Source organism: Petaurus breviceps, unplaced genomic scaffold, assembly GCF_028583685.1.
Source record: "Petaurus breviceps papuanus isolate PSGF00001 unplaced genomic scaffold, PetGlider_PUasm1.0 178, whole genome shotgun sequence".
Lineage (NCBI taxonomy): Eukaryota > Metazoa > Chordata > Mammalia > Diprotodontia > Petauridae > Petaurus > Petaurus breviceps.
In genome coordinates, this window is record NW_027185777.1 from 1387130 (window position 1) to 1402221 (window position 15092).

The window sequence follows — 15092 nt, forward strand, 5'->3', positions numbered from 1 at the left end:
CATAAAAATCAGGAAAGCTGGAAGATCTCAGGTTCAAGTCTTGTCTCTGACAAATACAGTCATGTGACTGGGTATATTACTTAGAGCCTGAGTTTCTCAGGCCACTCACCAAAACTAGAAGTTGCAGCGGCCAATCCACATAGGTTATTTATATAGCACTTCCAAGTTTGCAGAGTGTTTTACAGACATTGTTTGATCCTCACCTGTGAAGTAGGTGCTGTTATTAGTTCTAGTTTACAGATGAGGTAACTGAGTTCAGGTGAATAACATTTTTAAAGGTACCCAGAGACTTTGAAGAATCCTACACTCACTGCCACCTTCTCAACCCTTTCCAAATACATTTTTAAAAAATGAGTCGCTGGACAACCAAGTCACATCAGCGATGGAAGCCTCAGGAGAGTTTTCTCATCTGAAGAAATGCGAGTTTGCTCAACATCCAGGGAACAGACCAAAGCAGGTGTTAAGGCTTGGTATGTTTTATATACTACTCAGCCATCAAAAACTGTTCACCTTCAACTCTGCTCTATCCCTTTGGCAACTAAGCTGCCATTTAGCCAGGAGAATCAGAGTGCTTGGTTTCTAAAAGTCCTCTGTTAATGATGGCAAGAGGCTATTTAGACATCTGCTCATTTGGCACTGAGGGCGTTCTACTGTACTGAGGTATGTTCTAGTACATACATCATCAAAACCACGTGTTCAGACAAATTTGATAGCCAAGTAGTTTCTGTAACAAATTTTAAGATTAGGATTGTGTGCACCCAAAACTGTACAGCAGAGATCCTTACCCAAATAACACTCAGAGGCTTCTCAAGGTAGGAAGCAGAAAACAATGGTTTATTTCAATTTACAAAAGGAAATGGTGAAGTTACAAAGCCCTAACATGGAATTCTCCCCCACCCCCCTTCTGACCCTTTTCTTCCATTGGCTAGAAGTCAGGTGCACAATCTAAACGTGGCAATCTACATCAAGTACTGAAACAAGGAAACAGTAGACCACCCAATGTACATTTGAGAAAGCCCTTGCTGTCCTTATTTGGCATGTCTTGTGCTGAGGCGGCACTGGTGTCACTGAGGAGAGGGCTGACTCCCTACCCCTCTGAGTTTTGAGTGGTCGTAAATCATGTGATTTCCAGTGAAGGGGAACTTGGGCCTGTTTCCCATGAAAAGCCTTACTAGCTTTTAGAGTATAGTCTGAGAAGTTCATTTTGTGGCTACAAATTCAAGCTGCTTTTTTTTCCACATCTTAATTATGATACAATTTAGTTACATATCATTTATGTAATTTAGGGATTGGTACATAGTCAAAAAGTTTTTTCTTTAAAATTACACTTTGATAAAACTATTTAATGTTACAGTTTTCATTTTACCAGTCATTCTTTGCTTAAAATGAATTTGAATTCAAATTTGGAATGATGATTAAATGATGAAATTTTAAATTTTTTTATTCTTCATTCAATGACATCCCAAAAAGAACATTTTTTAAAATTAGAGCATACAAATATATGTGTGTATGCATATGTATTTATGAATATACATGTATGTATACATTATGGCCCAGTTGTGTTAAGCACTAGAGATTCCAGAGAGCAAGAGAATCCCTGCCCTCAAGGAGCTTACATTCAAATAGGGAAGACAGATCACACAGGGGAGGGAGGGTATGGTTTATAAATAATGGCTAAGAAGAAACTTGGAGGCCTGGTTCCAGGAAAGAGCAGGCTGACAGCCTGGAGACAGCAGGTGGTTCGTGTGGGACGACAGCAGCATGGTCCCACATCTTCCTTCTCCCTCACTCCTCCCTCAGCTGAGCTGTTCCTTGCCTCTTACTTTACTGAGAAAGTTGATTTGAATCTCCTCTCGCTCTCTTCAGCTCAGAAGCCCTTGGTATCACCCTCCTTTCTCTCTTCCTTTGCCCAGAGTCCCTCCACGTGTGTGCCTGATCCCGCCCTCTCCATTCTCCTCCAGGAGGCTCATCCTCAGTCATCCCCTCTGCCTCTAATTCCTTGGTCTACCAATTCCTCAAATATACTCAACTACCCCACGCTTAAGACCTCCCTACCCCCTCCAGCTATTGTCTTTCATCTCTCCTCCCCCTCTCAGCCAGGCTCCTAGAGAATAGTCTACACTCTGCCTTCTCGTCCTTTACAATCTGGCTTCCAACCACTCCATTGAACCTGTTCTCTCCAAAGTGACTGGTGATCTCTTTGTTGCCCAATCTGGGGGTCTCTCCTCTGCCAAGATGACAGTGCCATCTGCCCCCTCCTCCTGGGCATGCTCTTCTCTGGTTTTTGATGACACTGCTCTCAACCTGTATCTGACGGCTCCTCAGGCTTCTTTGCTGCTCCATCATCCAAATCACAGTAGGTATGGGTGTTGCCCAACATTCTCTCCTATGCCCTGCACTCTTAGTTTAATTACCACCTCTAAGCAGATGACTTGCAGATCGACAGATGACAACATCTACCTCCTAGGGCTGTTTGTTGTAAAATAACACATATGGTGCTTTGCAAACCTCCAAAACCTGTTCAAATGCTATTATGGAGCCAATGAAAACTCAACACGATCAAGACCGAACTCATCTTTCCCTACATACCCACCCTCCCTGCAAATTTCCCTACTTCTGTCAAAGGCACCACCATCCCTTTAAGGTTCCCAGGCTTGTTAACCTCAGCATTATTCTGGATTCCTCACTTTCCCTCATCCCACATATTTCATCAGTTGCCAAATCTTGCTTTCACCTCCACAGTATTTCTTGAACCCAATCGTTCTCTGCAATTACACAGTGACCACCTTTTGGAGGCCCTCATCGCCTAGAAGTCCTAGATCATTCTAACAGCTTCCTGACTGGTCTCCCTGCCCCAGGTCTCTTAACTACTCCTGGCAAAGTAATGCTCCTTAACTACAGTTCTTACCATGTGACCCCTCAGCCAACCCCAGGAGCTTTCTACATTCTCAAAAATAAAATGGAAGCTCCTGTTTACCTTTTTGAGGCCTGCGCCACCTGGCCCCAACCTCTCCAGCTCACTGGGCATTATTCTCCTTCCCACATCCTGCCATCCCACCAAACTGGCTTCTTTCCTCCTTCCTACCACAACCCTGCATTTTGTCTGTTGCTTTGCAGTGGTGATTCCTCATCCCATCTTCTGCCCTAAGCCTTTTGGGATCTCCCTATCTGCTTGTGCCTTCCTTCTCAAGCTACTGTGTATTGCGGTCATGCTTTCTTCAACCCTGGACCAGCCCATGGAGGCCCAGGGCATGACCCTTGTCTGCCCTTCTGCCTCCCCCAGCATTCCAGCTCCTGTTTGATGATGGGTGATTTCTCCACCAGAATGGAAACTCCCTGAGCAGGGCTGCGCTATTTCTATTCTCCACACTCAGCACAGTGCCTGGGCCTGGTAAATCCTTAATAACTGCTTTATCCAGTTACCTTAGTATTCATTCTAGACTTATGCAGTACTATTTGTATAGGTACTTGTTTTTTCTCCCAATATGACGTTAACTCCTTTCACATTGGGATTTTGTTCCATCCTCTATGCCCATATCCCCATGTGGTACCTTGGCACCAGGCACACGGACTTAATGTTTGTTGCTTGACTGACTGAGATGACCAGGAAGTGATATGGAGGTCTGGTTCCCAGTGAGAGAAGGCAAAAGCTGAGCTGGGGAGCTGGGGCACTCAGAGCATGGTCCAGGGTGATGTGGTGGGGTAGGAAGAGGATGAGAACCATGGCTGGAGGCTCAGAAGTGGAGAGCCCCTGTGTGTTGTACTGACTGTGTGATGATCCAAGGCAGGAAAGGCCTAAAGGGAGAGGGCTGGGAAACTGCTCTTCTGCTCACTTATCAATCTCTGTATTAAAAATGTAAATGAAATCCCAAGTAGCTCTGAAAAATAGATTTTAATCCAAAAGTTTAGGTATTAGTGTATTTCAATTATTTACAATGATATTTACATGACTCACAGCTACTCTGTGGAAGACATAAAGAGGGTGCTAAAATACAATGAATTCTGAGACGATGACGGGCAATTCTACTGGACACAAGCCACACTGTGTACAGGAAAGGGATGACAGACAGATGAATATGTTAAAACTTTTATAATTTAAAAGCAGGGGGATGAAGCGTCCTTCAGAGTTTCTGCCCAACAAGTAGGTGGCTTCAGTCAGAGACAAAGGAAAGGCCGTTGTTGTACGGAGGCATACGCAGGCCCCACCCCTGACTGTGTCACATCCTGGGGCTGAGCTCACTCTGCTCTGAGCCAGCTAACGCACACATGAGAAATGTTCCTAAGATCCTTTTTTTCTTAAAAGGATTATCATTTGGTCATACAGTACGCTGACAGCCTTTACTCTCATCTGGTAACAAGCAGCAGCTCTGAACAAACTCAAGAGGCAGGGAATGTGGTCACCCTTTAAAAAGGTTTCTCAGTAGGAGAAACTACCATCAACAACTAGCCAACTGAACCACTCCTGTGGCACTTTAAGGAATATCCAGGCTTGTCTGAAATAAGCAAAGAAAGGCATCAGCTAAAGCTTTGTTGGAAAGCTTTTATACAAACCCCTGGTGTGCCGAGTCCTCTCCAAGCCCTTCTACTGTGATCCTAGCTGTCACACCAGTGTTGGGTCATCTTTCCAACTCAGTAATGCATACTCAACGTATGTCACCGTGGCATTTCCTATGTAATCTGTGTAGATATGGTTATGTTCATTTCATAGGGCATGGCACAAGGTCACTAGATATAATAAGATGTTTATAGTTTTCTATTTGTGTTTATGACATACTGGTCAAATTAAGACTATGACTGACTGGGATCCAAGGACTGAGCATCAACTAAGTAGTACTTTGGGATGGGAAGCTAGCACTCACATCATCACACTGATGGCAGGAATCTATCCTGTGAAAAGCAGGGGCCACCGCCATCAGAAGCTTCTTCCACTGCAGGAGAGCCTAGCTCAGCACAGGAGACACCTGTCCTATCCTACCCTAGTCTATATAGGTACCTCTTCAGAATAATTCTAAAAAAAGACTGATTAAAAATGAGCGAAGAAAAAGTTAACTATGTCCAAGAACATACTGTCTTCCTATGTGGTAATAATGAAAGGTTTTTAAAAAATTCATTTCTTCAGCTAGCCAACAATTTCAGTAAGTAGGCTGCAGGATATCCTATAATGGTGTGCATAGAAGACAGAGGAAAATTGGGTCTTAGAAAGCCATCCTAGATTACAAGTTGTTGGCAACTGTTTCCTTAATGGTTATTGCAGGAGTAGGCCCGACATGAGTCCATATGTACCCTTTCTCTGGTCTAGTGGGAACAGTGGGGAATGGTGAGGATCGAGACTTGAAATATTCTGAAGGTGCATGACAAACAAATTCCAAATATTCCATCTTCCTTGGAAGATCTTCTTCTGGTCCTATAAGAACCAGGGAAAGTTACACTTACAAAGGGAGAATACAAGGTCACTCAGAGCTCCTAGTGCCTAGCTCACTGCTGCTGAGAGGGAAACAAGGCAAGCATCCCTTCAGAAGGCCCCAAGGTGTATGTGGGAGTCATTCTGGGAGATGGGGGAGCAGATGTTCCCTAGGTGTACATACAACGGAAAAGAAATGCAGACTAAGGGGCGGCCAGGTAGCACAGCGAGTAAGAGCACCGCTCCAGTGTCAGACTGACCTGGAGATCCAATCCAGGCTCAGACACTTAGCGCTCACCCAGAAACACCTGGCCGTGTAACCTTGAGCAAGTTACTTAACCCCAATTGCTTAGGGGCGGCCAGGTGGCTCAGTGAGTAAGAGCACCGGCTCCAGCGTCGGGATGACCTGGATCAAATCTGGGCTCGCGTACTCAGCACCACACCCAGAAATAACTGGCCGTGTAACCTTGAGCAAGTTACTTAACCCCGATTGCTTTAAAAAAAAAAGATGCAGACTAACTTCCTCTCACACAAGAGGGGGCAGCAGTCATTTGAATGAATCTGGGGGACCCTAAAAAGTAGTATATTTGTGGCTCTTCCTTGGATTGTCCTGAAAATCTTCTCTATATTAAGTGCTTTGGAAAATATAAAAGTGCAGCTTGTGTTACTTGGAGGAGTCTTGTGCACGCCTGTGTTCTAAACACTGTAGCGACTGTGCAACTCAAACTATGAAATGCTTCCCTCTTCCTCCTGTGGATCGGACTTTCGTGCTCTCTGTGCCTAACTGGGGGCACGGCTGTCAACCTAACAAAGCTTTAACAACACGACCTGCCTGAACCACATGGGGATCAAGCTCAGTGACTTGTGCCACGGACAGACTCACCTATGATATAAGATGCCGGATCAAACTGGTCTTTGGGACTGGCCAGGGTGGGGATGAGCCATGTCAGCGCCGCACTCTTCTCGCAGTACTGGTCCTGGATAAAGCCCCTTATCTGAGCATAGTACATCTTTCCATCTTGTTCATCAACTACAGAAACAACATCTCCAATCTGGTAATACACTCCCTGGAAAGATCACACGGATAATCCTATTAAAAACAAATAGAAGGAAGTTCTGACCTCAATGGTGAGAAGCTAGTGGAAGGGCCTGCTTCTGGAAGCAGACAATGAAGGCCCAGTTTGACTTGACATAAGGACAGATGTTTCTTTTTTTTTTTTTTTTAAAGCAATTGGGGTTAAGTAACTTGCTCAAGGTTACACGACCAGGTGTTTCTGGGTGGGTGCTAAAGTGTCTGAGCCCAGATTCGATCCCAGGTCATCCCGACACTGGGGCCGGTGCTCTTACTCAATGTGCTACCTGGCCACCCCAGGACAGATGTTTCTTAATGATAGCTCTGGAGGCAAGGGAATTCTACTCTTTGCTGGAGATTTCCCAGAAGGGTATGGGCTGGTGGCTGCCCGCAGTCCTGGTCATGCACATGATGGACTCAGATGGCCTTCTAGGTCTCTCTCGACTCTGAGATTACACAAACCTATTTATGGTTGGTCAACAGGGGTGTGTTGGCACAACGCGTTGCCCTCAAATAGGAAGACTCCAATGGCCAAGGTGATATCACTATCAACAAGAACTCGCATTGCAGAGCGTCTTTTCTTTTTCAACATGTTTTCCTCCATTTTACTTTGTGTCACAATTGCACTGTGCAGTATCATAATCCTTTTCTGAGCAGAGGAAAACTATGCACCTGTGATAGTAATGGCAATTAAAGATTCCCCTGTATTGGCTTGGTTTTCAAATTGATTGTGTTAAAACCCAGAGTTTGTTAATCCCACCTGTGGGATGGGCTTGTTGATGTGAAAAGAAAGTCCTGAATTGGGAGGAGCTGGTGAGGTAGATTTGGAGAGACAAGAGAGAGGCGGAAGTTCTTTTTTTTGGAAGCAGCACCTCGTGGAGAGAGAGAGACTAAGAGAATTGCTGGTGGCCGCTTTGAATTGCCCTGGACTTTTGAGACCTGCCCCCTGAGCTGCCAAGGACTGAGGAGACATGGCTGTTTTGCTGGTACTTTGTCTGTCTGTTTTGATGTTATTTTGCCAGATTTGTCCACTGGTGAAAGACTGTCCTGTTGAAGAAGTCCTGGAACCTGGCATTTGGTTAAGAAGGCCTGAGACTGTCCTGCAGACAGAGAGTGAATACTGTCCACTGGTGAGGGACAGTACTGAGAGTGAATACTGTCCACTGGTGAGGGACAGTACTGTTGTTGCAGGGGTCTGGAGACTGTCCGGCAGACAGAATGAATACTGTCCACTGGTGAAGGACAGTGCTGTTGTTGCAGGGGTCTGGGAGCCTTTCTGTTGGTTCAGAAGCCCTGAAGAAGGATTTTCTTGTTGTATGTTTACAGAAATCCTGGGAGAGGGCTTTGCTAATGTGTTCAGGGGTTCTAGGACTGTTCTACAGACAGAGGATGAATTCATGAAGGGACTGGCAATGTATCTTATGGCCTTGCTAAGCCTTGTCTCCCCAGGAACTAAGCTTGCTGAGAACTTGCCTCGTGTCAAGATGAAGAAAAGACCTCCATTTGGGTATTAAGTGCTGTGTTTAAACTTGATGTAACTCTGGGGTAGATTCAATTGTGATCCAGGGGTGGGGAACTTTTGACCTTTTTGTGTTCTATGGTTGAGCAAATGAATGTATTTTACTTATGTTTGGAAACTAATCTCCATTTGAGAAGAGGGGCTTTGTGGTGGACTTAATTAAGGTATAGCCTAGGGGTGGAGAAGTATTTAGAACAGAGACTTTGTAATTGATTGAATGATTGGAAAGTCCTGGGGTGGGGTAGTCCTTGGAGATTATTTAATCACACTTAGTAAATGCTGTATTTTGAATGATGTCATGTTTTGATCTTCTCTGTTCTTGGTTTGTCACTGAATAAAATAGAGAGCACCTATGCTGGTATTTTGAACCTGGGAAGTTGCCTTCTTTTGGCATTACATTACAGCACCTTAGGCTCTAAGGCTCCCAAATGGTCAGTGACAGCTGAGGCAGGAGGCCACTCTTCTGGAGACAACTGGTGGTACAGTGGCTAAGAGTCAGGAAGACCTGAGTTCAAACCCAGCCTCAGATACTTAACACTTACTAGCCATGTGACCTTGGGCAAGTCACTTAACCCTAATTGCCCTGCCTTCCTCCCTCGGAAAAGGAAAAAAAAAAAAGGTCTTGAAAGTCAAATAAGTTTTATTAGAGATCTGCTCTACCTTCCATTTGTTTTTTTTTTTGTTTCTATCGATCAAATACTATCAAACAACCAGTTCAAAACTAAAGCGACATTATAATGACATGTCTTAGTGATCTTAATGGAAGGCCCCTCTAAACACAAAATTAAGTTAGTTCTTGGTAGTAGCAGGGAGTCAATGTATCCCAGAAAGGAAAGTTAACTATTTTGACAATTGAACATTTATTTCACATTAGGACATAAAATCCATTTTTACTGGAACAACTGATACCCTGTTTCAGAAAGATAAAAGTGGAGAAGCACATACACATGAGAAGCAGAACTAAATGGAACTGAAGCTGAAGCACGAGGGCACCTCTCTATCATGCGTCAGGTTTCTTTTACTCTGACATTAAGCAGGGCTAAAAAGGAATGTGGCCAGGTGAGGGAGAAGAGCTCCGAGCTCAGGTCCTGGCTCTGTTACTGACTTGGTAAAGAAATGAGGCAGTGCAGTTAAATGAGACTGGGCACTGTAGGCCTGACGGGCCCTGAAAACTCTCTTCTGGTCTGGTCACTGTCCCTGCTTCTGTGGATGATGCAGCATCCTAACATTGGAGGAGTACCCTGTACACCTCTGGACACTTCCTTTGTCCTTCTCCTGCCTACCTGTCGTCATCTTTCTATACTGTATCTGCCCCACAGTCTTGAGATACACTTTCAATATTACGTCTCCTAGGGTCTAAAAATATGTCCCCATATCTAAATCTTCTCAGAAAACTTCTCTCAACACTAGGTCTGGGGAAAGGTAAACTCAGAATCACCTTTTTAGTGAAGGGAACATTGTGTCATGGAAATATTTTATAAAGGAAAATGAGAATATTCCAGATTAATACAGTTTACTGTGTAAATCTTGATACTAACCAGTCTTACTAGCACATTAAACAAAAGACTGAAGCCTTTATATGGAAAGAATTCATGTTTACCTTGTGAAATATTGATTCTGCAGTAATGATGGTGGAAACAGCTTCAGGAGCTTTGATGGGCTGAAAAAAACAGCAAAATCATCACTTTTTTAGAGAGGTGCTAGGGACATTTTTTAAGTTACAGAAACTAGTAAAAGAGTTTGAGAAGTTGGGGGGTTGGTAGAGCTGTAAGGTAGAGAAGGAACCTGCCCCGCCACCCCCCACATGCAGATCTACAACTGTTCTTCACTTACTATGTCCAGGCACTGTGTGCTAAGCACTTCACAATTACCTCGCTTGACCCTCACAACCACCTTGGGAGTGGGGTGCTATTATCATCTCCATTTGAGGAAACTGAGGCAGACCCAGATAAGTCACATCTGAACTCAGGTCTCCCTGCCTCCGGGCCCAGTGCGGCTCCCCGCTGCCCTGCCTGGCTTTACCTGGGGATTATTCTTCTTGTTATTTGTGGAGACAAGTTCTCAATGAGTGAATTGCTGTTTTGTGTGTGTGTTTTTTTTAAGGAAAGGACACAGCTCCTTAGCTGCAGGCAGAAGACGCCTTACAAAGGACAGAAGCCCCGTAACGCTGTTTCCACTACATTCTGCAGCTCCCAGACATTTAGAGGAAAAACAGTGACTGTCAAGGAAAAGATGAGGCTCGATCCGCCTTAATTCGGGCCCTCTGCCTGTGCTGTCGGGGGCAGGAGGCGTCTGCGGCTGCTTCCGTTTCTAGTCACTAAGATACCCTGGACGATTACCTCATCACGTAGACTTCTTGAAACAGGGCCCCCGGGCTCAAGCCTGCCTGCGCTCGGGCTGGTCATCTGAGCCCTCCGCCTCAGTTTCCTCATCTGTCCCTGGGGGTTAACCACGCACCTGCCTCCCGGCCGCAGCTATCAGGAGGCACTGCGCTAGCATGAAGCGCACGCTATCCAGAACGCACGCACGATGCTGCATACCAAAGGCTGTCCCTTACATGTGCGTACATACGTGCACGCACACACACCGCACCGGTGCATGCAGACACAGACACACACCCCAGGACAATTACACGCGTGTAGATACACACATACACATAACATACACACACGCACGCACAGACACACCCGTCGGAAGGCTTCCAGGTGCGGCTCCCTCTCCCCTCCTCCCTCCCCCCACCCGGCTCCAGGCCCCACTCACATTCTTCAGCTTAAAGATGTGCCTGCGGCCCTTGCCCTTGGTGGACACCTTCTTCTCGGCCGCCGGGGCCGACTTGTACTTGGTGTTGCGGAGGCGCGCCGAGCGCCGGTGAATCTCCTGCTTGCTCTGCCGCGGACACATCAAGGAGCCGGCGCGAGCGGCCGCCGTTAGCTGGCGGGGGTGGGGAGGCCTGGCGCCGCGGACCGACCGCCCCGCCCCCGGCCCCGCCCCCGGCGCGGCGCCCCGCCCCCGGCCCCGCCCCTCCGCTCACCTGCTTGCCGCCCCCGCCGCCCCCGCCGCCGCCATTGCTCTGCTGCGAGGCCGCCGCCGAGGTACCAGCGAAGCCCGAGCCCGGCCCACCGTGGCCGCTGCCGGGCACGCCCCCGCCGCCCGCCGTGCCCGCCCCCGCGCCGGGCGCGCCCCCAACGCCCGCGGCCCCGCCCGCCGTGCCCACGCCCGCGCCCCCGGCGGCGCCGCCGCGGCCCGTGCAGTGGTTGCAGAGGATCTCGCCCTGCGCGCCCTTCTTCCACATGGACGACGACGTGGTTCGGCACACGCTGCACGTGGGCTTCAGGCCCAGCGGCATGGCGGCCGGCGGCGCGGGCGGCCCCCGGGGCCTCAGCTACACGGGAATCGCGACCGTGAGGCCGACGCGCTCGCCGCCGCTGTCACCTCGGCCGCCGTCCCCGCGCGGCTGGCCGGGAGGAAGCGGGGAAGGAGCCCGGCGTTCCGGGGCGGCGGCGGCGGCTGCGGCGGGCGCCCCCTGCCTGCTGGAGGACTCACTCGGCGGCGCCTACCTTTCGGGACGCGCCCTCTCCCCGAGCCCTGCGGGAAGGAGCCGGGTTAGAATCCCGTTCTCCTCCCCGGGCCCGGGATTCCTGGTCTGTCAGAGGAAGGGGTTGGCCTGCATGACCCGGAGCGCCCTTCCGGCGCGTCCTCTAGCAGGGAAGGGATGTCCAAGCGTGGCCGGTTCCCGTGCTTGTGCCCCTCGGCTGGTAGTGCCCCGGTGCCCCCGAGCCCGCCTCCGCGGCCCACTTTCCTCCTGTTCTGACTAGACACGGCCCTGGAAGGTCTTCCAGCTCTGCCTCTGGGAATGAGGAACGCACCTCTCTTACGGTTAATGAGGGCTGGGCGCATGGTATCCGCCGAGGACCGTGAGCGAGGCATTCACCTCTCTGGGCTTCAGCTTCCTGGGCTGTTAAAGGAAGGGGTTGACCTGGATGGCCTTCCAGCTATGAATGAATGAATGGGCACTTGTGATTACTATGACTATTTTCCAATCCAGTGACCTTTACAAAATAATCCGTGAATCAATGAGCATTTATTAAGCACCGACTGTATAGGAGGCACTATGCTAAGTGCTGGGAATAGAAAGAAAATAAAGCAATCTCTTACTCTAGGAGTCAGCATTCTAATCAAGGACATATATTTCCAGAACAAATACTAGGTAATTAAATACAATGTAGTTTGAGAGGAAGGGCTCCGGGAAGATAGTTAGGAGGCTCATGAGGGTCTCCATGAAGAAGCTGGTGCTTAAGGGGTGTCCTGAGGTTTTTTGAAGGAAAGGTGAGATGGAGTGTCCTCTATGAGGAGCAGTCAGAAGGTCAGTTTAGCTGGAGTGCAAAGAGAGGGTTTAATGGCCAGTGAGGCTGGAACATGGTAGGTTGGAGCCAAATTGTGAATGAAGGGCTTAAAAAGCTCAACAGAGGAGTCTACACTTTGTCCTAGAGGGTAAAGGGCCTCACTGGAATTGATGGCATAGTCGGATGCAACAATCCAGTAAGAGGTGATAAAGACCTGAATTATGGTGCTAGCTGGATGCATAGCGAAAAAGAGTGGATGTTAGATATGTGGGGTGGAGGAGAAGAATGAAGCGTTTAGAATCATATTGAGGTTACAGACCTGGATAACTGAAAGAATGGTGTGACTTCAACAGAAATAAGGAAGCGTGGAAGAGAAGCAGATTTGGGGGAAGGATGATAGGTTCCATTTTGAACATGTTGAGTTTGATATGTCTTTGGGACATCCAGTTTGAAATGCCCAATAGGCAGCTGATGATGTGGGACAGAAGAAGGTGGGGACTTGTGCTAGATATGTAGATTTGTTACTGACATAGAGGTGATTATTAAACATATGGGAGCTAATGAGATCCCCAAGAGAGTGAGTGGAGAGAGGTAGATATGCAGGCCAGGAGAGAGCCTTAGGGATACCACATTTAGGGAACACAGCTGGATGATGGAGGTGCAGAGAACTGAGAAAAAGCAGGAGAACCAGGAGAGAATAGTGGCAGAAAAACCAGTTATCTCTGCCTCATTTCTGCATCCAGGAGATGCTCAGCAGTATCAAGTGCAATAGGAAAGTGTGGAAGGATGAGGACTGAGAAAAGCCCATCAGATTTAACTATCCAGATCTTACTTGGTAACTTTGACTAGAGCAGTTTCAGTGAAGTGATGATTGCAAGGGATTCAGGAGGGAGTGAAGATAGAAGGTAGACAGCTTTTCTTTAGGAGTTTGACTGAGAAAGGAAAGGGAGATATAGAATAATAAACCCAAGGTTAGTGCTGTCAAATGATATACATTTTTTTAAGTATAGGAGAGACTTGGGTATGTTGAAGGCAATAGGGAAGGAACTAGGGAGAGTTTGAAGATGGGAGAAGGGCACAATTGAAGTTGTAATCTGCTGGAGAATAGGGAAAGAATGGGATCAGAGCATATATAGAAAAGTTGGTCTCGACAAGAAGAAGGGCTACCTCATTGTCAGATTCTGGGGATCCTTCCATCAGATGTCCCGGGGTTTTGAGACGAAGAGAAAGGAAGAAGACATTCTATTTTCTCTCAATTGAGAAAGAGGCAGGAGGGTTGGGTATGGGAGATTTGAGAAGAAAAGGTTTGGAGAGGAGATAAGAAATCAGGGAATAATAAAAGTATTCTCTTACTGCAGTCAGGGACCAGGTGAAGTTGAATAACTTGCATTTATAAGATGAAGAAACTGCAGCCCAGAGAGGGGCACTGGCTTTTATAAGTTCCCTGGAGAATCATTAGTCACTAGTTTATACTTCTGTACACATTTTGTGTAGGTGCATTTTACAACAGAACAATAGCTGAATCATATGAACCATGCAGGATGGCCAAGGCTACTACCTTGAATGTATCATAAATTGCATCCTTACTGTCCTTAGCAAGGATTTAGCATGGAGCCTTCACATAGAGGTGGATAGGAGTATTGTTTTGATGACTCCTTGTCTTTTTCTTGCCCCTAACTTCCCTTTTCCATATGTGGGTGAGGAGAGACTATTTTGGGGTACCATTCAGCCATCTTCACCTCACTTTATGATGCTGGACTCATCAGTTACTTCTGAGTTTTCCAGGATTGGGAAATGGGAGATAGGCAGGTGAAGTATATCAAAGGTGAGGGGGAAAGCTGGAAGTTGTTCTAGACCAGGAATTCTTAACTTAGGGTCCTTGAATTTGTTTAAACATTTTTTTGATAACTCTAGTATAATTGATTTCCTTTGTAAGCACCTGTATTTTATTTTATACATCTTAAAATATTGTTCTGAGGAGGGCTCCTGACAACCAAAGTGGGTTAATAAAGCAAAAAGATTAAGAATCTTTGCCTCTTTTTGTATCCCCAGTGGTTAGCACGGTATCTGGCTTATAGGAGATACTTAATAAATGTTTATTTATTGATCAATAGACCCCAGGTCTAAGCCAAGTTCAGTTCAAGAATTGTTGATCAGAATATAAGTGACTTGTCATTCCAAATGCCTGTTGTGCCAGGACCAGTAGGTTATCCTTTAATTTCCTTCCACAGAAAGTCCTTCCGTTCATGATTTCATCACAGACCAACCTGAGACAGATCAGAGGAATGCTGTAGATGTAGTTTACCTAGATTGCAGCAAAGCATTTTGATAGAGACTCTCATGATTTTCTTGTGAACAAAATGGCGAGATGGGGGCTAGATGATAGTGCATAGACTAGAACTAGTTGAATGACTGTAGCCTAATAGTTTATTTTTCTGACTTGTTTGATGTCTCTTGGGAGGAGGTCTCTAGTAGGTGCCCCAGGGATTTATGTTTGACTCTCAGCTTCTCATCCATAATCATAGCGTATGTATCAGACTTTGAAATGACACAAAGAGGGGTGGCTACCACACTAGATGAAAAGATCTTGGTAGACCAGAACATTGGACCAACTAATAAAAGATAGAATTTAATAGACAAGGGACAACTACATGGCAGAGCGGATAGAGCACTGGGCATGGAGTCAGGAGGACTTGAGTTAAAATCTGGCCTCAGACACTTACTAGGTGTGTGACCCTGGGCAAGTCACTTGTCCCT

The 15092-nt window shown here is 46.8% G+C and overlaps 1 protein-coding gene across 1 annotated transcript; it reads right to left on the bottom strand.

The window, feature by feature from the left end:
* Positions 1-3873: 3873 nt before the first annotated feature.
* Positions 3874-11438, bottom strand: GATAD1 (GATA zinc finger domain containing 1). Its single transcript, XM_069086155.1, has 5 exons — positions 11024-11438; positions 10753-10878; positions 9593-9652; positions 6285-6468; positions 3874-5404 (listed from the first exon to the last, which is right to left on the bottom strand). The coding sequence occupies exons 1-5, from the start codon at positions 11336-11338 to the stop codon at positions 5214-5216; spliced, it is 876 nt and encodes a 291-aa protein (XP_068942256.1). The 5' UTR covers positions 11339-11438; the 3' UTR covers positions 3874-5213.
* Between the last annotated feature and the right edge of the window lie 3654 nt (positions 11439-15092).

Coding starts and splice junctions, on each gene's coding strand:
- GATAD1 (XM_069086155.1), bottom strand. CDS start 11,338: ATGCCGCTGGGCCTGAAGCCCACGTGCAGCGTGTGCCGAACCACGTCG. Junction 10,879..11,023: donor GCGGCGGGGGCGGCAAGCAG/GTGAGCGGAGGG, acceptor TGTCCGCGGCAG/AGCAAGCAGGAGATTCACCG. Junction 9,653..10,752: donor ACATCTTTAAGCTGAAGAAT/GTGAGTGGGGCC, acceptor TGTTTTTTTCAG/CCCATCAAAGCTCCTGAAGC.